The 23677-nt window shown below is 40.2% G+C and overlaps 1 protein-coding gene across 1 annotated transcript in view; it reads right to left on the minus strand.

The window, feature by feature from the left end:
- The window catches only part of fkbp16 (FKBP prolyl isomerase 16), a 60550-nt gene that overhangs the window by 819 nt on the left and 36054 nt on the right, over positions 1-23677 (minus strand). The window contains exons 5-7 of the mRNA XM_018664190.2: positions 4575-4792; positions 2555-2736; positions 2227-2304 (exon numbers count right to left, since the gene is read on the minus strand). Of these exons, the coding sequence (XP_018519706.1) occupies positions 2227-2304; positions 2555-2736; positions 4575-4792 (478 nt within the window). The remainder of the gene's footprint in view (positions 1-2226; positions 2305-2554; positions 2737-4574; positions 4793-23677) is intronic.

Genomic DNA, 23677 nt, shown 5'->3' on the forward strand with positions numbered 1-23677 from the left:
TTGTCATAAAAACCATTTGCAGCTCATAACTACACGTGCTTCTTCTTTTTTGCGACCATCTACAGACTGCAGTACAATTGCTTTCTCACAGAGCTGCTAAATCAGGTTTCTCCAAAATATTTTATCCAGCATTGACAAGGGTGTAATTTCCAAAGCAGCAGATATTTTCGTTTTGTCTAGACAAGACCAGACATATTTGTGGCAGCGTGCCCTATAGGTCAGGTCATTGTAATACTGGAAAGCAGTGTTGTAAAGAGCTGAAAGAAACATATTCTTCTTCACAGTTTCATCCAGCCTGCAGAGAGTCAACAAGTAAATAAAACAATCATCAAATCAACCGTCAAGTGAGGTTAGTGTTCATTTTTTGTTGTTGTGAACACTTCTCCTGACTAGCTATCTTAATTATACAGTGTGGAGAGCCTATATTGTATCTGGAAAGGACGACTCAGTCTCTTTCTTACTACTTTTAGAGAGCATGGCTTCAGAGTGACAATATTTAGCTCATGTATGTGTTATTTTTACCAAGTTTGCCGGACAACTCTGAGCAGTGTAACCACATCTGTAGACTGCCAGATGTGCAGTTTGCCAGATCCTCTGTGGAGGATTTGGCAGATTAGACAAACCACACAAACAAGACAGAACAGGCCTTCAGAAGTACAGAAAGTAGTTCACTGGGATCTCTGTCCTTGAGATCTCTGTGAACAACTTCTTCAAACTCAAACGTTTTATATTGGATATGAGGGGGTTTTCTTTGAAATGAGAAAATGGTTTGCACAGTTTTCCGCAACGGGTTTCTGTTGACTGGAAAGATGCAATAAAAACAAGCAGTTGTGAGATTTAAGGGTGTGGATGAAGATGACAGGGACTGTGAATATTGTGAGCCTAATGAGTTGGAACCTGTGGTGGCTCTGAAGGTCAAAGCACAACGACATTTCACTAAACAAAAACAATTTGGGAAACACAACATCTCAGATTGTGTGATGGGTGGGACAACACTTTTTGTTTGTAATTGGATAGATCTCAAGTCAAGCAGCTGGGGACCCAGAGGTGATTCTCTACATCGGAAGCACAATCACAGGCTCTCAAAATGCTTGCAGCTTGTGTTGTTTATGGTTGCTTAAATCAATCAGACTGAGAAATCACAACAAACTTTCATTGTGTGCAGTGACCACCTCCTCAGTGGTAACCTATGTGGCTATGTTTAGCTAATTGTTTCCTTAGGTTAGTTTGTAATGTTAGCAGTGGTGGAAGAAGTATTCAGTTCACTTAAGTAATATTATTCAAAGTTGACATCAGTCAGTTTATGCCAGTCTTTAGCCTGTATCGTGTAATTGTCTGTTAAAAATGTTGACAACTAAAAGGATAACTGGTATTTTTTTTAACCTTTGCCTTATTTCCCCCTGTTTTCTGGGTGTAAATGATTGATAGGGACAAAAACATTTGGAATTGGTGCAGTATTGAGCAAGAATGGTGAATATAGAGCAGGTCTAGACTGCACTATTTATATATTCTATTTACTAGGCAACAGTGGCCAAGAAAAACTTCCTTTTAAGATGCAGAAACCTCAAGAAGAAACAGGAATGTGTTGCAGCACAGATCAGGGGGGAGACAAAATTTTTCTTGCAGTGAAGATTCCCAAGAGGACAGTGGCCTCCATAATTCTTAAATGGAAGAAGTTTGGAAGAATCAGGACTCTTCCTAGAACTGGCTGCCAGGCCAAACTCAACAATCAGGGGAGAAGGGCCTTGGTAACAGGTGAGAACCTGATGGTCAATCTAGCTGAATTCCAGAGATCCTGTGTAGTGATAGGAAAAACTCCTAGATGGAGTCCTTATGTGGATTATAGACTATATATTATTAACCATGAGTGTCATGGCAGTTGACCCTTGGTCATGTTTAGATGTCAAAGGCACATATAATGACACTGAATGCACAATTACGTGAGGGGCGAGTCAAATGAATCACCAGACACAAGAGTGTTTTTTGGCCTTGAAATTAAAATTCTGCATTGGTTTTAAAGCTTTTACTATAACATATTAGAAAGCACAAATTTAATCAGCCATTCTATATTTCTATCAGTTGTTAGATTCGGTAACTCTAATTATAATGGTAGCCTAATTTTAGAATGACCTTTCCTTCATATATATGAGGGATGTTTGGGATTTGCAGGCAGACTTGGGAAGAAAATGGCGAGTGGGATGGACCAACTCACCCACATAGTCTCACCTTGGTGGCCGGCTCCAGTTTCAAGGCCTTTTTTAGCACCTCCATTGCCTCTTTGTATTCACCCTTGTCTGACAGGAGCTGGAAGAGATTAGAAAACCTACAGGGTGAGCAGTGCTGGAAGACCCATAAATCAAAGCAGGCAGAGAACAGACTGCAATAATGTAGCTTCTATTTTTTCCTCAAAAATAATTAAATATAATCCCACATTAAACAAATTCCCTCTTCCTTCCAGGAACTCTCCCTGCAATAATCATTTATGGGGTTATGAAGATTAAATGAGATGCTCCATGATGTATCTCAGCAATAACACCACAGGATGGGCCCTTACCTTTCCCGTTCTGAAAAGGGCCTTGACGTTGTTTGGCTCAAGGGTCAGAACGTCCCGGCTGGTGTGCAGCGCCTCATCGTACTGCTCCAGTTTGAGCTGAGAGGCAGCCATGTTGTTCAAACACTTAACCCGGTAGTCTCGCACCTCTTCCTCCTCTGCATCCACACCACCGTCGCTACCATCTGTAAAAAGACAGACCCACACAGCTGATCAGGTATGCTCTGCTGTGGATAGTTTGACAGAGATTAGTAATCTAATCTGTGAGAGGACTTTAAATAAATAGTTGGACTCTCAAGGAAAAACTCCCATCGGGTGTCATTATAAGGAGACGTTCTGTTTTTATATTCAGCTGCTATTTTGTATCACTGTCCCTGCTGTAACAACTGAATGGTTTTGTCATTAAACCCATAAATGTCCAGCTGAATACAGTGTTGACCCAAGTAAGGTGCACTTTTTCTCTTGGCCCTGAGCATGATGGGTAATAAACATTAGCAGCTCAGGGACGACATCTGTGTGAGTGCACATCTTAAGGGCTGAGTTCCAGATTCCACTTACGCTGTCCCAAGATGTATTCTTCTTAACTGATTTTATTCACTTGGGAGCAGTAGAACAATGTGAAAACTCAACACTGATATATTATCATCGCATCAAGTCTTGGCAAATGTCCACACCCATCCAAAAGTTGGGTATATTTTTGAATATTCACTCTCCTTTCAGTTCTGTCTTTGGTCTCCCACAAATCCCAAGGTAAATATCTGGCTCTTTAGCTGCTACATACTCCACTGTGTTTACCAGCTAGTCTCTTAATATGTTTGACTGTCATTTGGTGCTGGCAGGTAGTGTACAGTGGCTTTATCTGAGACTTTTAAGCTGAAAACATCAACAGTGACAAAACAGTTGACGAGACTAAACCAAATCAGTAGAGTTGCAGTACAGCTCAGAAACGTGAAAAAACTAAGCAGAGCTGTGGGTTCATCACTACAAGCAACCATTGTTAATATAAAAATATTGAGACCTGCGATCTCTCACTGAATCTGCTGCCTTCTCATTTTTATTAGTAAAGAACAACATAAAAAAACATTTAAGTAATCATGCAGCTACTTGGTATTTCCAACATTTTCAGCTCAATGGCAAAGAAGCTTGTAAGCTGACACTGAGTTAAGTTTTCTCTTTTCTGTCTTTCTCCTGTCTTGTTTTCTTTCTTTCTTTTTTTCTTTTTTTTCCTTTTTTTCTGCAGAAAATGTTTATGAGAATGCATGTTTAGGTGCATGTGGTTACTACCTAATTGATTAGAGTGATTTATAATTTCCCTGTGTCATGAACTGTAATTGTAAAATAACCCTAATAGGCCCAGAATGACCCAAAAAGAGTTAAGATGTTGACATCTCTGCTTCATCGTCATTATTTTTATCTGGTTGTCTTTTCATCCACTAATTACATGATCTCGATGCCCTGATAAAAATCCTCTCTTCAGTGCCATGGTGAGTTCACTCACTGGTCCTCACATCATTGATACATTATGAAGCAGTTCATGTTTTTCTCTTCACTGACTTGTTCAGTCACATTTCCTCTCGGGCCCACCCTGCCTCGCCAATGATTAGAGTGATTAAGAAGGTGGAAATAATATGAAAGTTGATTAGCTTTGATTATGCAAAAGAATTAAGCAAAAAACATCTATCACAGCCCTCGGCTCAGATGGATGTGGCTCTGCATCGTGATGGTGTGATTAGTGTGATGGCAGACTGGAGGGGAGCACTGAACTGTTATGTCATTCTGGGCTGAGATTGATGTGGAAATGTTGTGTCTGAGGTCTCTGTCAAACGCTGTGTTTATGTTTCTTGTGCATGTATGTGTATGTGTGTGTGTGCCCACACATTTATATCTGTGTCATGCTTCCATTTCCGTTCTCATTTTTTCTGGGAAGATAATACTCGCATCAACTACTATGACACATTCCTGGTAGAGCCGACACTATGGAAATATTTTCTATGAATAAATTCAGGTTTTGATTCTGGGTTACCTCGACTCCGTGTGGTTAGCACATCCAGAGCCATACAATAGGCTCTGGCAGCCATGCTGTACTCCTCTCTCTGGAAATGAAAGTTTCCTCGCTCTCGTTTCTGGTTGCCAATGCGGATGCGGTCTGCGATGGGCAGAGTTAATGGGTCTGGCTTCTCTCTGATGTCCAGCAGCTGCAGCTGGTAGAGTAAAGGAGCCCAGGCTGGAATATCAGGCTCTCTGCACATAAACAAACACAAAAAAACCCAAACACACACATAATCAATATCATCATAGGCGAGTGGTAAAAGCCAAGGAGTACTTTATCTAAGAGTTTCTCCAGATGTCTTTTAAAATCCTCAGTAGAACACACTGATCTTTTAAAAGCTATTTAAATCTGGTTTCATGTGATAAGTGTTAGCTTCAGGAAAAGCAGAAACAAGCTAGTCAGCATCCTGAACACAAAACCCAAAGCCCTTTAGCTCACGCATGTAATTTGATAGTCATGTTCAAAATACAGAAGAGTGTTAAGGCTGACTGCATACTGAATTTACACTGTTATGTTATCTATAATATTAGCCCAAAATCTCAATTTTTCTTCTATTCTAAATTTTATTTTTCCATTCAGGAGCAGCGGTGGCTGCACCAGAGACACTCTTTCCAGTCCAGAGAACACACACAAGCACAGTCAACATCGAGTCTTGACAATCTGTCACTAATACAACAAAATAATAATAAAATGAATCAACTTGGACAACAAGTCAAATATTATTATTTTTGTGCTTTTGTCTCCATGGTTCCACACTGGCAGTAAACACAATAGCAGAGATATGGCTGTGTCATATCTTGGACTGGCATTAGACAACAAACCCTGCTTTGATTAACACAACACTAATATTATCCAACACTACCAGCAAACACTGTCATCTACAAACTCAATGCGCTCTGTGTTGCTCCTCACCCTCTACCGCAGCTCTACAAACATGTATTACATTTACAGCTCCCTCTGTTTCTTTATCATTTTAAAAGTCTACAATTTTTTTTTTTTTACATTATGTTCATCCACGTAAAAATATAGGTGTTCGTAGTGAGTAGAAAAGCAGTTGTTTTGGCAGTGTAGTTCCCTCACAGGAACAGGGAGAACATGCTAACTCCACACAGAAAAGCCCCAAACCAGGGACCAAACGCAGAACCTTCTTGCTCTGAGGTGACAGTGTTAACCACTGCATGACACATATCTGGTCTAATCCTATAATATCTATGACCGACTAATTTCTGTCCACCAGAATCGGGAATGTATTTGTTTACAGTACTTTTAACATATTCATATTCTTACAGATGCACTCGTCAGAACTGCTCTGAATATTAACTCTATTAAAAACACATTTTAAATGTCAGTTTGAACTTTTATTCACCATTGTTTGAAGTTTTGTAAAATATCCAAACATCTGTAACATCGTGGTTAATCTCGCAGTTAACCATGTTTTTTTTTTCTTTTTGAGCTGAAATACGCAGCAGTCACTTTCAACGGGAATTTTCCAGTTTCTGAATTAGAATGTAAAACAGCAATGGGCTTTTACTGGTGGTTTTTATCAAAAAATAAGAAAGCCTTGAGGAGTTCCTAGAAGTGATGACTCAGCTGAGCAGAAGAGTTTCCAGCTTCTTGGAATATAAAGTTTGAAGCTGAAGCTCTCCCATCAAGACAACGTCAATGACTAATAGAAACATTTTAATCCAACACACACCAGTGAATACTTGTGGTTTTGTCTCACTGCAAGGTATTTCATCAAACGCAAGCAAACACACTGTCCAAGAAGACAAAACTTTAACATAAAAAGAAAAAACTTTGATATCAAAATATATAGTGCAAACTGAAGTTTTTAAATTCTATATTTGGGTTTTTTTTTTTCAAAAGCTTTGACAGCTGTTCTCTGTGCAGATTAAATTTCACTGCATCCAACAGCTCACACACCTCAAAAACAACACCTTTAAAGATATCTGAGTGACTCCAGCTCATTTAAGCAGACAAGAATTTGAAACCGGTATGAGCCTGTGAGACGTCGATGGCTTCATCTTACTCAAGAGTCACTCAGAAGGAAAGTTAATTTGGTTTTCAATCACCTGGCTCATGTGACCACATGGCACACAATGGTCCATTATCAGTAACTCTGTGGAGGCTGATTTCAAAGTGTGAGAGGGTGAGTTGAATACATGACAGTTGCATGACTGCATGCGGTAAAGCTAATTTCAAAGTAGTCTACATTATGGATTCTAGCAAGATGACTGGAAAATACAGAGAACTGGAAACTTTAATGTTTAGACATACCTACAATATTATTTGTTTTTTACTAAAATAAAACAAGTGATTGCACTACAAAATAATCTTCAGAGAGCATCCTGGCATTTTACTGAGCTCAACAAAACAAAGATCTGAAACTAAGCTGGACAGAAGGAAGTACAGCTTCCCCCACAGGCCCCACCCGGAGACTTTTGCCGCAAAGTGATAGTACTGGGAGTTGTGTCAGGTAATGAATTATTCAAAGTGGCTGTGTCAATGACACAATTTATGTCTGTCCAACAGAATTAGTTGTATCCCCAACCACTGTGAGGCTGTGTCAGCAGGTGGGATCAGATTACCCTTTCACCTCTCCTCTCTAGAGACCTCGTCCACTGTCAGAGGAGTGTGAAACCAGCAGCTGAGCCGAGGCCTCAGAAACCTGAGCCTGATCCCTGCGCTCAGGACTGGAGGAAGTAACATTCAGAGACGTTATCATTCGGGGCTGTGAACAAGTAGATGCAGGTCTTTCAGAAGCTGGTCTGAACTATTTTTGACAGCGGCGTTTAGTCCTGTCGGCTTGTTTTTGCATAACCACTGCATGATTACAGGATCAGAGACTTGTCAGCCGAGTTGTGTAACAGGCATTCAAGAGCAGCAAAGACAGTTGATTTGTTTATGAAGAACGTACAGCACACGGCTGGGACTGCTGTCAGTCTTTCTAAAACAGGCCTCATACATCTGACCATTAGAGACAGCTCCTCCTGCTAATGTCATGCTTTTTACTAGTGGACTAAGAATGTGATACCATCACCAAATGATTCACTGCACAGTTTGTCCAGTGCATGAACGTACTGCACCTGTGTGTTGTCCTTGCATACTTTTCTCTACTCTTATCTGAAAATATTACACAATATTCAGAAGGCTGCATATTATGTAACAGTGTGCAACGAATAACAATAATGTACACAGTGTCCTACTAGTGCCTGGCTCCAGATTAAATGGACTTCTGTGAATTCACCTCTGAAGCCACTATACTACCACAAAGATATTACTAAAGAAATACAAGGTAAAAATGCCCTCACTGAGCTGAATTTCTTTACAGGGCAGACACTGTGTAGTAAAAGCAAACACTTTCCTTCTTCCAGATTGAAATACTGTCCAGTTTCAAAAGCAAGTCATAAAAAAATCTAAAATCAATAACAAAGCACCAGGTTTTAAAAGCTCATCTTAGCACAGAGGAGTAAAAAGCACAATATTCCCTAATGAAATGTAGTGCAACATTGTGCAGTAGTGGAATAGAATTGGTCATTATGGGATGAAATGTTTGGTTGTTAAAATAAGGAATACACAAATAAAGAGAAAAACTAAGATGTGAAAAATTAAATTAAGTCACTAAAGGATAAATAACCAACTGACTGGTGGTTAAGGGAGAACCATAAAACTTTATATTACTTTTATATTACACCAATTTAATAATTAAGTCAATATATGGTAATATATATTGCCTAAATAATACATGAATTTCACACAGGATTTAGACACTCAAATAAAATGTAGCACAGTGAATATAGGGCACGTTATAGTAAATAAGAAGTGATTAGAGAAACTCTTTAAAAGTGTATAACAACTAGATAAGTTTTACAGTTTTATATCTGTTTGTCTTTACATGAGATCTAAAGAATTTTTCATTATGTATAAATCAATAATTGAAAAACAGTCTAAGTATAAATGTCCATCAGCACCTGAACAGTTAAATAGATTGACAATTCATCTGATTATAGACAGGATGGAAACAGGTTGTTTTATTATTTCACAATATCAAGTGGGCTCAAACAGATGTCAGAATCGTGAGCTGAACCGTGTTTGGTTTGTAAATAAGTCAGCAGCAAAACCCCTTACTCATCATGTCATTAGATATTGATTTTATTTGCACACAGTAGGAACATGCCCACTTTGCTGCTTATGACTCACACACATAAGACACATTAGATGAGAGGTGATGAGTCATTTCTTATTAATCGATGCAGATACAGCTGCTACAGTTGGAATTGTGCAAAGTAAAAGTCCTGCAGCAAAACTTTAAGAACCCCATGATGTTGTGCTATTCGACAAAGTATACAGAAGTCACGCACACAACCACACATTGCCTGACAAACAGCAATCCTTCACATGCAGGATTCAACAGGTGACCTTTGAAGTATAATGTCATTCAGCTCAGCAGCTAATATGAACAAGTGGCCGGCAAAAGAAAACAGTACAGTGGACAGAGCTCCAAGTAAGGATTTATGTCTAAAACACTGAGGAATAATGTGAATAGCTGAGCGTTGAGCTTCCACCAGGAGAAACAAAATCGGCATGACTGGCAAGCTGCTGAGTGTAATCGGAGAACGCAGGGTGCTGACAGATCTATAAGGTTTACGGTGTCATGTGGGTCACCGGTGATTAGCACCACACCAGTGTGCTGCTGCACTGAGCTCAGCCAATGAGCCCCCAGGGTCTTATTAGTGCAAACAGGAAGCAGAGGCTGGTCAGCAGGGCGAGATCCCTCCACAAGATCCCAGTGAAACCCAAACCTGCAACTTTAGAGCATGTCCACGTCCTAAAACTGAAGTTGCGGAGCTGACTGACTTTGTCATCCTCAGATCTAAAAACTGGTTCAAAGATGTATGTAAAATAATCAAATGTTCTGTTTGTCACAGAGAATTGTCATTGCTGGTTTAGTTGAAGATGAAAACACTTGAGTCTTTCCTCTGTTTCAAACCAATCTGCAGAGAAATTACCCCACCAGTTGCCACCTGAGCCTGATCTGAGCTGAGGGTTGAAGATATGAGATGTTTGCTGAGGCAGCAGCTCTGACAGTGCTGAGAGACAGGGACAGGTTCAGGTGCCACACTGGACTCGTGTATACAGACTTTCTCTGCCCACATTTATGGTAATGTTTACAGCAGGTCACCAAGGAAGCCAGATCTAACAATATACTGTCAAGTAGCTGGTTAGTGGCTTTGCTCTTGCAAAACTAGTAGTATGTTGTGACAAAAATGGATTGTGAATAATATACAAGTATACGTTACAATTGTCAGAATATAGAAATATTTTTTTTCTGTATAAACTTAATTGTTTTGTTGGCAAGAGATCGGTCTCTGCTGGCGTCATTCTGCTGTTTGATTTAAAGGTTTCTGGTCTCTTTGTACTGCTACAACCTTTCTTCATTACTACAGTGGTCATTCATTCACTTAGATTCACTCATCCATTCATTAATTCACTTATACTCTGGCCTGATAAACTGCATTCACATTCCATTTCCCCTCATTCTTCAGTCTGACATTATGTTCATTTTAGAGTTATGAGTTGTTATTTTGCCCTAAGTGATGTATCTACAATTAATTTTCAGTAAATAGGAAATACAGCTAGCAGCCGGTTAGCTTAGCTTAGCATTAAGACTGGAAATGGGAGGAAACCAGCTGGACTCTGTTAAACATCAAACAACAACTGCCTTATTTCTTTAATCTGCACTAAAACCTGAGCATAAAAATATTAAGTTGTGATTTTATGGGTGGTTAAGTGCCCTGTATTTTCTCCTACTGCACTGACTTCTTGAGTCCTGTCCTGCAACTAACTCTTGGCAAGAAAATGCTGAATTTTCATTTAAGAGCTTTTATATCTGTAAATCAACTAGCAACAGCCTGTACAGATGTGTTCCATGTTTGTCAGCGTTGTGGCAATTTTTTCAGTCTGTTTTTATCTAGCTATGGGACAAGACAATGACATTTCTTCAGTTGTTTGCCAGCCACAGGAACCAGTCATCCACGAGCACAGGCCTATTTTATTTGCTGAAGAATCAGCTCAAGAGGTGTGGCACCAGCATAGACATAAAATCTAACCCTAACATAAAACAATATCAAGTATGATACATGATAGGATTTTCTTCTAAATGAATAAAAGTAAAAAAATCTTTTCCTCAGAGGTGTTGTCTTACAAATGTTACTGTGACCTACAACAGCTCTGGACACTCTGTCTCTCAACCAGTTCTCTTCAGTGTTCTTCTTGTCTGACGTTTGTGTGACGTGATTGTGTTTTTTTGTGTTGTGACTGCAAACAAATCAGATTAAAAGAGGAACGCTTCTACTCTTCTTCTGTTGCGCATGAATAATGTGATAAGGAGGACTAGCTTTTCCCTCAGGTGTCACGGGAAGTTATGCATTCATTATAAACTTCCTCATTAAGGTGCACGATAGCACGGCTGACTCACCCTGTTATCTGTTATGCAGACCCCACGCCGCTCTGAATGAAAGGAAAAAAACTCCCTCAGAGGGAAAACAGTGGTCACTTTGACGTCATGTGCTCCATTTTCAATGATGGAAAGGCCAGCGATGTACCTCATACTGGTTTCTATGGTTACAACCTCAGATGGTACACTAATATAGCGTAATAAATGTGGTGTGCAGCTTGTATGATAATATGAAATCCAAGAGGATTTATGAGGTTGTTTATTTTTTACAGCAGTGAAAACAGGTCTACTGCTGCTGTTATTCAGCGCTGTGCCTGTTTTGACTCTTGGATGGACACACGGCACCAATACAGCCGTGCAAAGGAGCTTAGCTTTAATCCTGGCATTTGTGAGACGTCACAGCTGTTTTTCCTCGCCTGCTGCCATACTAGTTAATTTGCAGCAAAACAGCCTCCTATTACAGTCAGAGATCTAGAAACTCAGTGTAAGGCCTTTCAGCTGCCGCCTCGCCATGTGCTTTCCTCTCCTATTTGTTTTTATTTCCTCCTGCAGCAATGAGCCAATGAAACTTTGCTTGCAGGGATCAAGGGCAGCTACTGCCTACATCCTGGCTGTTGAGCTCCTCAAAAGTCCCCATATAATCTACCACAGATTTCCTTAGCCTGTTAAAATGAATCCAATCTCAGCCACAGGCTACCTGCAGGGCAAATAGTAGCTTTTTAATAGCAGGGATGTGAAGTTCCCCGGTCATTTCAGAGTAACTCGTGAGGATCATTTGGTTACACAACTTTATTACAGCAGCTCAAGTAGAGAAAGTACAGTACAGCAGTTATCTGCAGTAGGAGGGGTGAGTGCCAGTAGCAGTGCTTTGAGTAAATGGGACTATTTGTGAACTTGTTTAAGACTTTCCTTGTAAACAAACAGTTATTTGTGAGTATTTTTGCTCTTAAAACATCAGCAAATCTGATTTTTAGAAATAGTTTAAAGCCTACATTGTTTACGTCTGTGCTAGCAGTCTTCTTCTTCTCCAACTTTGGTGCTGCATTGCTAAATTTCCTGATAAGTTACCACTCTCAACTGTTGATCAGCAGACCAGCATGAAAATGTCAAGGGGAGAGTATATTAGTTCACCCCTGTCACCCCTAAGTATCTTTGCGTCCTATTCATCAAAGCATTGCTCTACAGCATTCCTAGTAATTAAATCCTATTCAGCTTAGCTTTGATGGCATCACCCCTATTCACAGTGTTTTCATCAAAAAAAGACAGGCTAGCAGAGCCCCCTACATTGGCACCCTTGCTTTGTCACCATACTGACCTCATTCAAATGAATGAGGAGGCTGCTTTTTTTCCAACAGCCAAAGTCTAAAGTGGCCTTAGAGCTGCTATGTTTCTGGAAACCTAACTAATGTCTAATAATCACTCAGACCAACTCTACCAACAAAATTATCTGCCGTTAACTACAGCTTCACATTTACCTCTTACTAAATGTTAGACTTTCTTCAACAACCATTTGTTTGGTCCATCTCTTTGCCATGGTGTAACATCACACTTTTTTGCAGAAGCCATCTAATGAAAGCTGTGAGACTCAACCATACAGTCCATGTGTAGACAGTGAGCCAAAACAAAACGCTAAAAGCTGCTAAAGTCTGTGTGGACTTGATGGTTATTTCTTGCAGTTGCAGCACATTTAATGCCTCTTTCTGTCACTTGACGGAGCTTAAAACAGTAATCAACACCACACCACACTGAACACGCTCAATAATAAACAGCATACCAAGTGTAATGAATAATAGAGATACTTATCCATAAAATGAAATGGCTGTTTCATACCAAATCAAAGTCATATCTAAGAGCAAATTTATCAGTTTAATGAAAATATTATCAGCTGCGAGCACTACCTCTCTGCAGCAAATGAGTGAGTGAATGAATGGATGAGGGAAGTTCAAAGCTGTTAAACAAAATAACACCTTTACTCTGACTCACAGGTGAGCAGAGCAAGTTTCAGTTTCTACCTTATGCAATGATCTGAAATCTCTCACAGGTTTGGGCTCTGATGTGTGGCAGCATCTAGATGAATAATTCCTCACAAAAAAAGTTCAAAGCTTTTGGTCTGCATTTGGGTGGATGAGAGCAATCTGTCTTACATAGAAATAAATCGGGGGTTGTTATCTAGTGTACCAGTGGTTATTTGTAGAAGGTATCTCATCCCGGGACTGACCCTAAATATATAATCAGTCAATATGACCGAGAGGACGTCTCTGATGTGTGCAAAGTGTGGTCAAGAGATCTCTCATGCAGCCCCAGGGAGTGAGGTTTAGTTTCAATGGATTTTCGGAGAGGTAAATGTGAAGCTGTAGTTAACAGCAATGACAGCTCGATTCTTTCTTTGCACAGACGTTATGTCTCCTGATTATATAAACCGAATCTCTGCCAGTTTTGGATTTCACTTTTGAACTTCAAAGCTTTCTAAGTTACGACAAATTCTGAGCGAGGAGCCAAAAATCCTGCTCTTTGAAAGATGAAAGTCCTCCTCTTCCATTACTGTTATACTTCACATAAATGTCTGCCTACTTCAGTGGCCATATGAATCTTTGAATGCTGCGAAAGTATTTTATGCTTTCTGTTTAGATGAACAATTCAGAGATGTATTTTTTCCATAGAGTCTGACTTGGACATAAAATATGGGTGAGACAATTATCATTCAACAGGATTGCTTTTTGCCTCCCTATATGGTTGTGAACATTAATGTTTGTGACCACAAGCTGCTCATTGCTGATATTCTGGTAGGGAAATAAATGTCATAAAAAGATATGTATCAGAAATTAATTTCCCTTTCAAGTCCAAGCTGTCACACATGCATGTGCTGCAACCAGATAACTCCCACTGGGAAAATGTCACACTTTCTGGAATATCATTTTGCAAATTGATCACATAACAAACGGCCAGCAGTTATCACGCTCCGTGACTGATTATGAAATGAGATGTAACCTTACAACAGCAGTTGTTGCTTATGAGCACCTCAACAGCTACACCTGGCCTTCACACCTTTAATGTTGGACATACGTGATGTGTACATGCTGCACTAGTTGTGTAGTGTGTGTACATCAAACAAAAACATCATCATTATTATTCACTGTCATCTCTCCTGTCATATTGCTGTCCAGGAGAAATATGACTGCCTCAGTGAGTGTGAGTCTGTAATCTAACCAATAAAGATCCAGCTTCCTTTCAGCAGAAGCCAGCTCTGCTTCCCTGTGCAGCCTGTGAATCAATAGCAGCACACTGAACTCCTGACTTATTAGTCAGGTTGTCACGCAGGAGCGGCTGGCTGAGTAAAGCAAATGTAGTGGGGCAATTAGCACTATCCTTTAGTCTCTTTCTGAGTCCATGAGTCAAACAGCCGCATTTCTTAAGAGGAGGCGCTTGACTTTACTTGACCAGAGCCAGTGGCAATAGCATAGGTCACTCTCATTGCAGAAGAGGTTAGAAAGCAAACACAGAGAGCCTGTTTACAAGGAATTTCAGGCCGTTATTGCTTGTATTATACTGGCCAGCTGATTTATTTTTCTTCCATTGATAATGCTGTGTTTTTCCATACATGAGCTCACTTGTATAGTCCGTCACCATTTGGAATAACAATATGAGACATTACCACAGTGCAACTAATCCCATCAGGGCTATCAAACAACTGAGATCTACTTCGTTAATCCCCAAAGCTTAAACACTGCACATCTGATTTAGATTTTGCAGTGAGGATGTCAGTGGGAGTCTGCCCGGTCATTAACTCTGAGAGGAATATTTTGAAAGTCTATGGGTGTGTGTGCCTGTGATAGACTGCTGCAGACAATTGATGACGAAGCACTGACGTCTCAGCGAGATGAGTCACGCTCCACGTCCTCACTGATGGTACCTCTTCATCCCCCTGACACACATACACATACTGGCGCACACAAACACACACAGCAGTGCCACTTGTCACTCTGCTACACATCTCCTTCCTCCAGGCTTGCAGGCAGAACCCGTCACCTCACATCCCTCCACAGCAGCAGTACGATGCTGCTCTAAAGACACATAAGCTCATTTGCTCAGGTACACAGTTGTCTACCTTTTCCAAAGTGCATGATACATGTTGCTTGTTAGTGCCTGTAGATACAGACCTGCTACGTACTGTATGAGTGTGTATATGTGTGTGCAGTATCTGTAAGTCACAGCCTGTCCCTCCATTATCCCATCTGCTTCCATTCTGCTGGGGTTACAAATGAGCAAAATGCATGAAGTGGCTCCGTGGGTTGCCCAGCAACTCTGAGTCTGTTATCACCAACCAGTCTGTCTGAGCCTGCGTTTCGGAAAAGTTGCATTCTTTTGTAGTCTGAAATGTGTATCTAAAATTGTAAAATCATGGCAACAAGTAATTTCAGTGAGCCACAAATGACAAGTGGGACTGGGTGGACCTGGAAGTCAAAGAATCCAAGAAACAGCATCTGCATTTGAGCAATGGCAATTGAAAGCAGCCATGAGGACAAAGCAAAGGGTAAATAATGAGTCAAGGCCAGCATATGCCCAAAACAAACTAGCGCATATAGTGCCTGTGAAAATTCTCAGGTCATTCAGGTCATGGTCCAAGAGGGGTTGAATCAAGGGCAACTGGACTTGGGTCATAGATACTTGAAGACATTTCACTTCTTATTCAAATGGCTTCTTTAGTTCTGACTGACTGGTGGGGAGTCCCAGGTATTTGACATCTGCAGGATTGATATCAAGGCCATTTAATTCACTAAATGTTTTTGGCTTATTGTAACAACAGTCGCTGGAGTCACCAAGTGTGAATGGCTGTTAAAACTCCTGGGGAGGGGATGAAAGGACAGTATTGTGGGTGGGGGAATAGATAGACCACCATTTCTGTTAAGGAATGGTTCCTCCACTAAGACAGATAGCCTCCTTCATTCCTCTTTCAAATAACCTGTCCTCCCTATCCAAACTATGTATGTTGTTGTCCTTGAAGGAGTGTGCCTTATCCTTTGGGTTTGGGTTAGCTGCTAAGTCTGGACCTAAGGAATTGGCCCCTCAAATAATCACATAGTTTGTAGAGAGTACTCTTATATTTGAATTCTTAAATTACATATTCAAGACAGATACAACCAGCTACTAATAACATACAGGATAGTGACTGCTTTGCTGCAAACAACAGCACATTAGGTTACATTTAAAACCAGTTCTGCGCAGCCAACTATTCTTTGTCATGCCCTCTAATCTCTCTGTCTCTCTGGCTGTGTGTATTTTGCACAGCAGGCATGGGTGATTTAAAAAGAGTAGCTGGCATTGGTAGGAAAGGTGCTTATAGGACAGAAGTGCCATCTCATGTGTGTTCCTCCCATGTGTCCCTCTTGCAAGCCATGCTCTGGAAAACAGACTCTGTAGCAACATCATGGTTATACAACACAGCACAGCTGGTGGCATGGTGGAAGTGATGTGACGCCAGTGGTGTCAGCGTTCCAGTGCAGACAGCATGCTGTGACACCAACTTTTGAGTGTTATATATCAGCGGTGAGAGCAGGGCAGCAGGTACAGTACAGTCAACTTTTTTGATATGGAGCCTAACAAGATAGCGAGAAAGATAATCTGTCATCATAATCTGTCATGGCGATAATTTCCATAGTGGCTGCCTTAAGGACAGGCCAAATGGTCACAAGATTTGTTCAGTTCCATTTCTAAAACATTTCAACAACATTTCACCACATTAAAAAATGAGGCAACATTTATTAACTGTTTCAAATATACAAACATAGCTAATAAGCAATATAAATTAAGATTACCACATTAAAACCCCTGTTAATGTGCAATTATGCCACAGCTTTTGATATTATTTGACTTGACATCACACTCTTTCTGGTGTGATGTGCTGTGAAAAATTACCAAGAAGAAGTACTGTAGTGGATTGATTGATTTCATTCTGGTAATGTGCAGTAAATATGAAGCTACAATGTTGCCAGCTAAGGATTAGCTTAGCTTAGCACAATGACTGGAAATAGGAAGAAACAGCTTGCTAAAATCCATCTGCTAGCAGCTCTAAAGCTCACTAATTAGTACAAAATACCTTAATTTTTTAATCCATACAAAGAGTAAAATGTTGTGGTTTTATGGGGGGTAATGTGCAAGACTATTTATTCCTTTCTCAGCTGGTTGTCAGTTGTGACAAGGATCTAATCATTTCCCAAAATGATGAACCAGTGACTGACAGACCCCTATGGCTAAGGTTACACAGAAAAAATATACATATTTGTATTTTTAATATACATTATACCAGGACAAATACCTTAACAAAAGTCTTGATGGAAGAGAAATTACAGTGACAGGATGGTATGCCAATATACAGTAATGATATTCATAAATCTGGTCTGTTATTTCTGTATCTTCCAATACCTTTGACTGTATGTCTTTCACTGTGAAACTGCTACAGCTGAGATTAAAATCTATTGTGGCAGTTGCTTTAAGGTTTTGTTGTTGTGTCAGTCACACTGGATATTAGGAAATGGCTTGTATTATGTTGACCAATATCCTGTCTGTTCTAAAACAACCAGTGTGGTATTCATACAATACAAGACCAACTTTACTCCACCAAGTGTTGTCTGGTCTAAAAACACTGTCTACTTAAAATTCAATAAATGCACATTTCTGTTGAGGAGATTTACTGAACCACTAAATACCCACCTACCATGGAAAGCAGAAGTAGATATAACTGAGGGCAGTACTATATTACAATCAAGGCTGTGTCGATGAAAGAGATAAGCCAGCTAGCAGTGGGGGAAAAAGGTAAACATCCAGGGAGATTAGATGAGGGACACGCACGCACAGTTCAAACACTGGTGCGAGTGGCAAAATACTACTGTGGCGCCAAAACAACCCACCATCTAGTTTTCAGAGGTAAAACAAAGAATCCATTCTTAATTTAATTCATACATTTATTTTTTAGCACAAGGTCAACACATGAAGCTTCAAACTAATGTGGCAGTGGTTGTGGCAAAAAGTGCATGCTGATTTAGAGCTAACCCTGATCTTATCTGGAGTGTGCTACAGCTGTCGGTGCTGGCTGGTCTTGCTCCTGCAGCGTAAGGTCTGGGTGTGGTTTCTAGTCAGCCTGCTGTGTCTTTGCCGGGAAAGAGAAACACAGAGCCCAAAAGCTACAGTCAAACTTGTTTGGGTCATGTGACCGCATAGTCAAGAGCGCAGTTATTGCTCTAATCCTTCATTGATGACAAACAGTAAAATGAAGAAACATGTTTTTCATACTGGTGTCACTTAAGCCTGACTGGCAATTGTTTTGTAATTAAGTCATTTTGTACAGACAGAAGAGAGGAATGGTTCAGATTCATCATCGTGTTTTCCAGACGAGCGTCTCAAAGGTCACATTATTCATTTGACCCAGGTGGCTCTGCAGAGTGAGTCACACTACCTTCAGCACAGAGAGGAACTCCACCTCACAGATTTTCTGAGTGGACAACATGCTTATGTATCTGGAGAAAGTGGGAGGTTGGCCAGCGTGTGCATAAAAGTGACAAACACCAGCACAACTCTGTGGTGAGTGAGTCAGTGTACCTGTCTACTGGCAAGTGCCTGATGTAATAAAAAGCAGAACTGCCAGTTCTTGGCTGTGTCATTTTACATTGGGTGATAAGAAGAGAGATTGGCCTGCAAAAACAGGAAGGAACATATACACACCAACACACACACACACAATAATCACACACCTACCAGACTATATTTACAATTTTCTCTCCATTCTTGTTTTGAAGAAATGGACAGAGAAAAACACAAAGACCAAATAAGTCACTGACATTTGTCACGTCTGTCAAAAATAGCAATGCCTATAACTCATCTCAGTCATCAGGCTTGACTCCACTGACCACAGTTCTGGCTTGACACTTTTCTCACCTTGCCACTTTGCTCTGTGAATTGCTCAGCATACGTGCCTTTCTGCTCATAAAAATGTCACTGTTACCTTTCTCAGCTGTATTCCCCGCAGGATATGGGTGTGCCTCAGAGGCTACAGGGGAAAGGCTTCCGCACTCGCCAACTTCTTCAAGAGTGTCAACAAAGATTCCCCTTGAGCACATTCCCAAGAAGACATAACACAACCAAAGATTTTATTTGATAATTAGATTCGATACAGGCTGAATGTCCTGCAGGTCAAAACTGTGACCTGTTCAACCTTATTCTGACCTGTTGTCATTCCAGTATGGCTGAAAACCTTAGCTGACATAATGGTTAGATTACAAAAAATGAATTTAATGTGCAGGAATTATTGCCACATATTTTTAATAGCCATCCACCTGACGCCACTTACCATGTGGTATGGCTTTTAGAGAGGGTAATGTCTATCTGAGGGCTGGTCAGTCTTGGTCCACACTGAAATAACTACAGGATACCAGGAAATTTTGTGATCACCAGAGGATGAATCCCCCATTACTTTGGTGATCACCTCACTTTTTTTTATAGTACCTGATGACATAACAGACATTCATGTGCCCCCTTAGGATGAGCTACAATAGCTTTGGCGATCCCCTGACTTTTCAATTAGCGCTATCATCAGGTCAATGTTTTGATTTGCTCAATATTTTGGTTTTTAATCAAATTCCTGTAAAACTATTGACATTCCCAGCAGCCTCGGCTGTACTGTGTTTAATGCTAAATCGATGCAGCAGACAGAGCCACTAACAATTCTGTTGGAGACTCTGGTTTGTTATGCTAGTAGCAGAGATGTGGAGCAGGCTGCAGAGATCTGGTACAGTAACCTCACTTCTTTCTAACACCAAAACACCACCTTTTTTTTCATTTTAAGACTTCTAGTGTTCAGATTCAACCAACATTGCAATGACTTTAGGCTATCTTTCAGATTTCACACAGCCCCTTCTGGAGCTACAGAAGCTTTATCCAACTTTTTCATGCATGCAGTAGTACTCTGCAGGAACTGACTCTGACATTAAAGGGAAACACCACCAATTTTACACATCACAGTTCCAGTCTTGATCAGGACATGACTGCCCAGGACAGTCTATCCCTGACAAAGTCTGTTATGTTGTATCTTGTCAGTATCTTAAAATGCCATCCATAAATTAAGTCACAAAGCCAAGCATTGAACCACACCTACACTACTCTAAACATCAGACATAAGCTGCTATTTACATTCACACTGTGATAGCTTGGCCTGTTTGACAGAACAAGAAAACACAAGAAGATCAAATCAAACTGCACACCCTACAACAGATGATGAATATAACACAATAACCATCAATCATCACAGTAAATGTTACTGTACTTTCCCATGACCTGACACTCAACTCCCTCCACCCTTCTACTATAAAGCCAGATCATTGGGCCTGGTGTAATCAAGCCTGCAGCAGCCATCAGGCCCACCTCCCCCAGGGTCAAAGAGAGGTAGATTCCTCTCTCTCTTCCTATAGTAGGACTTGTTGGTTTTTCTCCCTTCAGAAACTGACAGTGATAGCCATCTGGTGTGTCTCCATGGTGTCTCTACCGTTCCATTAAGGCTATTGGTTTAGTATGTGATTATTTCCTATACTTGAATGTTGTTGGTTCACAGTCACTGCTGGTAAGTTATTTCCCACATTATTCTTTGTGGGATACTCCAGGGTTCAATTCTGGGTCCATTATTGTTCTCTCAAGATGTCACCACCAGGGAAAATCACTGATAATACAACTTCATGACTTGCTCTACCTAATAGTAAAATGCACAGTATTATTATTTGGAACGTCTTCAATCTTCAACTGTTGTTGCTGCCGAGAGCCTGGGGCCCATTTCACCAAATTTACAACATATAAGCTGTAAGTGGCATCATGAGATAATTTCCTCTTGCGTTAATTTTGACACATTTCCCTTATCAAAATAACACACTATATTTGGGACCCATGTATTATCATGCAAGAGTTCTGTAGGACAGACCAACACCATTTCATCAAACTAATAAATTTAGCTTTTAAATCTAGATTTTACCAGAACAACCAAAAGTAAACACATCTGTCCTATATCAGGTTGTTCATGGGTTAACTAGTCTTGACATTCTTATGTCAAGCATTATATTTTTGAATTTCCCAGGTTGATATTTTGTTGTCTAATTAGTGCATAACACTGCTGCTTCACTAATATCCAAATATTTTAAAAAGTGTTTACACTGTACAAATCCGATGCTCGCCAAATTTAGTTCTTACTACTTGTGTTTAAAGATCTGCATTGACCTACACATGTTTATGTCCCAGATCTACTTATCTCCCAATATAGCCACCAAGCAACCACCAACCACCCTTAGATCCACCTAACACTGTTAATTGTTCCATAGCTTGGTCTAAAAAAGGGTTGGGCCTTTTAATTTCAGCACCTACTGTAGACTGTGGAACAATTTGCCCATAACTAAATCTGTCTATGTTTTTCAAATAGATCAACATAGCATACAGCAGCAATTGATTAAATTTTTGATTCTGTTTTACCTTTTTATTGTGTTTTCGCAGACTTAAATTTACTTTAGTCGTACCTTACATACCTTAGGTAATGTATTGTTCATTTACACTGAATGTCCTGTGTGTATAGTATGTGTATGATTAAGGTATATGTGTACATACAGCACATTTCCTTCTGTGTAAAATACTTTGATATAAACTTATTTGAACTGCAGTATTAATCATAAAGAGCACACAATCCCCACATGACACATTGATGCAACAGTCGAATGATTAACTGGCTGACATTGTCCATCTGGACTTGGATTAAACTATTAATTTAACTATGACACATCCCAGTGGTCTAATTAACTCCACTTCAACATGTGCCACTGAGGTAGTTCTCAGCTGTGCCAAGAGTAGAAGTATACCAACACCTTCACCGCCAGCACCAGGATTTAAGCTTCTGTTTATGTTTGTTAAGCGCCAGCCAATGTAACCTTACAGCGCACCATTTCACACAGAAGCTTTAAATGTGTTTCTCACACAGCTAGAGATACATGCATGAGGTGTATTCAATGGAAAAAGTTCAAGCTCATTTGATGATGGTTTCTTGTTTTGCAAGTTTAGTTTTGTTCAGAAGAAAACAAAGCAGCTGCCAGTGACATTTAATGTTGTTGACTTTGGGGTTGTGCAGGGCTGATGAGGCAGACTCTCTCTGGCCCCTAGAGAGTTTCTAAGTGTTAGAGTTGCGCCTGTCCAGAGATCAACAGATGTTAGCCTCCACTTTTCACTGATAATGACCTGCTGACTGAGGGGATGTAGTGTGTCTCTGACTAAGCAGTATGTCTCAGTGGGGAACAGTTTTGACACATTCTACTGTTACTTAAAAAGGCGAATGCGTTTCATCACATCTCTGCTTTCAAAGGCTCAGGGCTTTAATGTCTCACAGGAAAAATGTCACTGTTTCTTACAGTCGATTTAGTCCCGACCAGCCTGTTTGTTGTAATCAATCAGGTAAATGCTCCAGACGTTTCCATTGGTTTCATTATCATCATCATCACATCACATCAGATGCTGCAGCCAGCCCATCACCCACACACCAAGCTACAGACCACTCCACTGTGCTGTGTTGAATCACACTGTCTGACCAGCTTTGCACGCTGCTCTGATAAATAACTGTGAAGTGCTCTTAGCAGCACTGTTTGCAACAGGCAACTGACAGAGTTCAATCAATGCATCTGCCAGAAAACAGAGAGAGGCTAATGAGATTTTCCCTCATTGTGTCTCTGTCATTTTACAGCCCAGACACACTGAGCCTGTCAAACCTATTCTGAAACATGATGTCTGTCACTGCTGGTGATTCTTATTTTTGTCCCTTTATTTATTTAAATATTTCTGTTTATTAAATACTTTTGTAATAGAACTTAACAGGCAGGTTTAGTAAATGAGTTTATCCAGATCAACAAGCCATTAATTATATGGTAGTTATCAGTGTTCAGTGTCCTAGAAGAAATAGTGTGACATTTTAAGAAAACGGTGCATTCCCTTTCTCGCCAAGAGTTTGATGAGATGATTAATACCACTCAGGTTTGGTTAATACAAAGCTGTAGCCAGCAGATAGTTAGCTTAGCTTAGCACAAAGACTGGAAACAGCTGGAAGTAGCCTGGCACATAATCCCTCATAAAACAGTGAATTTTCATTTTTACACAAATTGAACAAATGAGCTATAACATGCTAACTGGGGAGTTTTAGATTTACTTGTGGGTGGATTTTTTTTGCTTGGCACAGAGCCAAGCTATTTGTTTCCTCCTGTTTCCAGTTGTTATGCTAAGCTAAGTTAGCTTAGTAGCTTCATATTTAGTGCACAGATAAGAGCATGGTATCAATCCTCTCATCTAACTCTTGGTAAATACAAGGGTCATTCTCAAGAGGTCAAACTGTTCCCTTAAAGGCCCCTCTGCTGATGTTCTTTCAGGGTTCAGTGACTGGATGGCCTATCTAACTATCCTGCTGCTGGAGTACCTTTAGTTAAGAATGCTTTTCAGAATTTCTTGATTTTCAAAAAAAATCATCAACAAATGCATTTAACTTGAGTAAAGAGAGAAAATCAGACCCAGGGCGACAACAACCTCAGTAAGTGAGTCAAGAGCTGGCACGAAGCTCTGA

This window comes from Lates calcarifer, linkage group LG10, assembly GCF_001640805.2.
Source record: "Lates calcarifer isolate ASB-BC8 linkage group LG10, TLL_Latcal_v3, whole genome shotgun sequence".
Lineage (NCBI taxonomy): Eukaryota > Metazoa > Chordata > Actinopteri > Centropomidae > Lates > Lates calcarifer.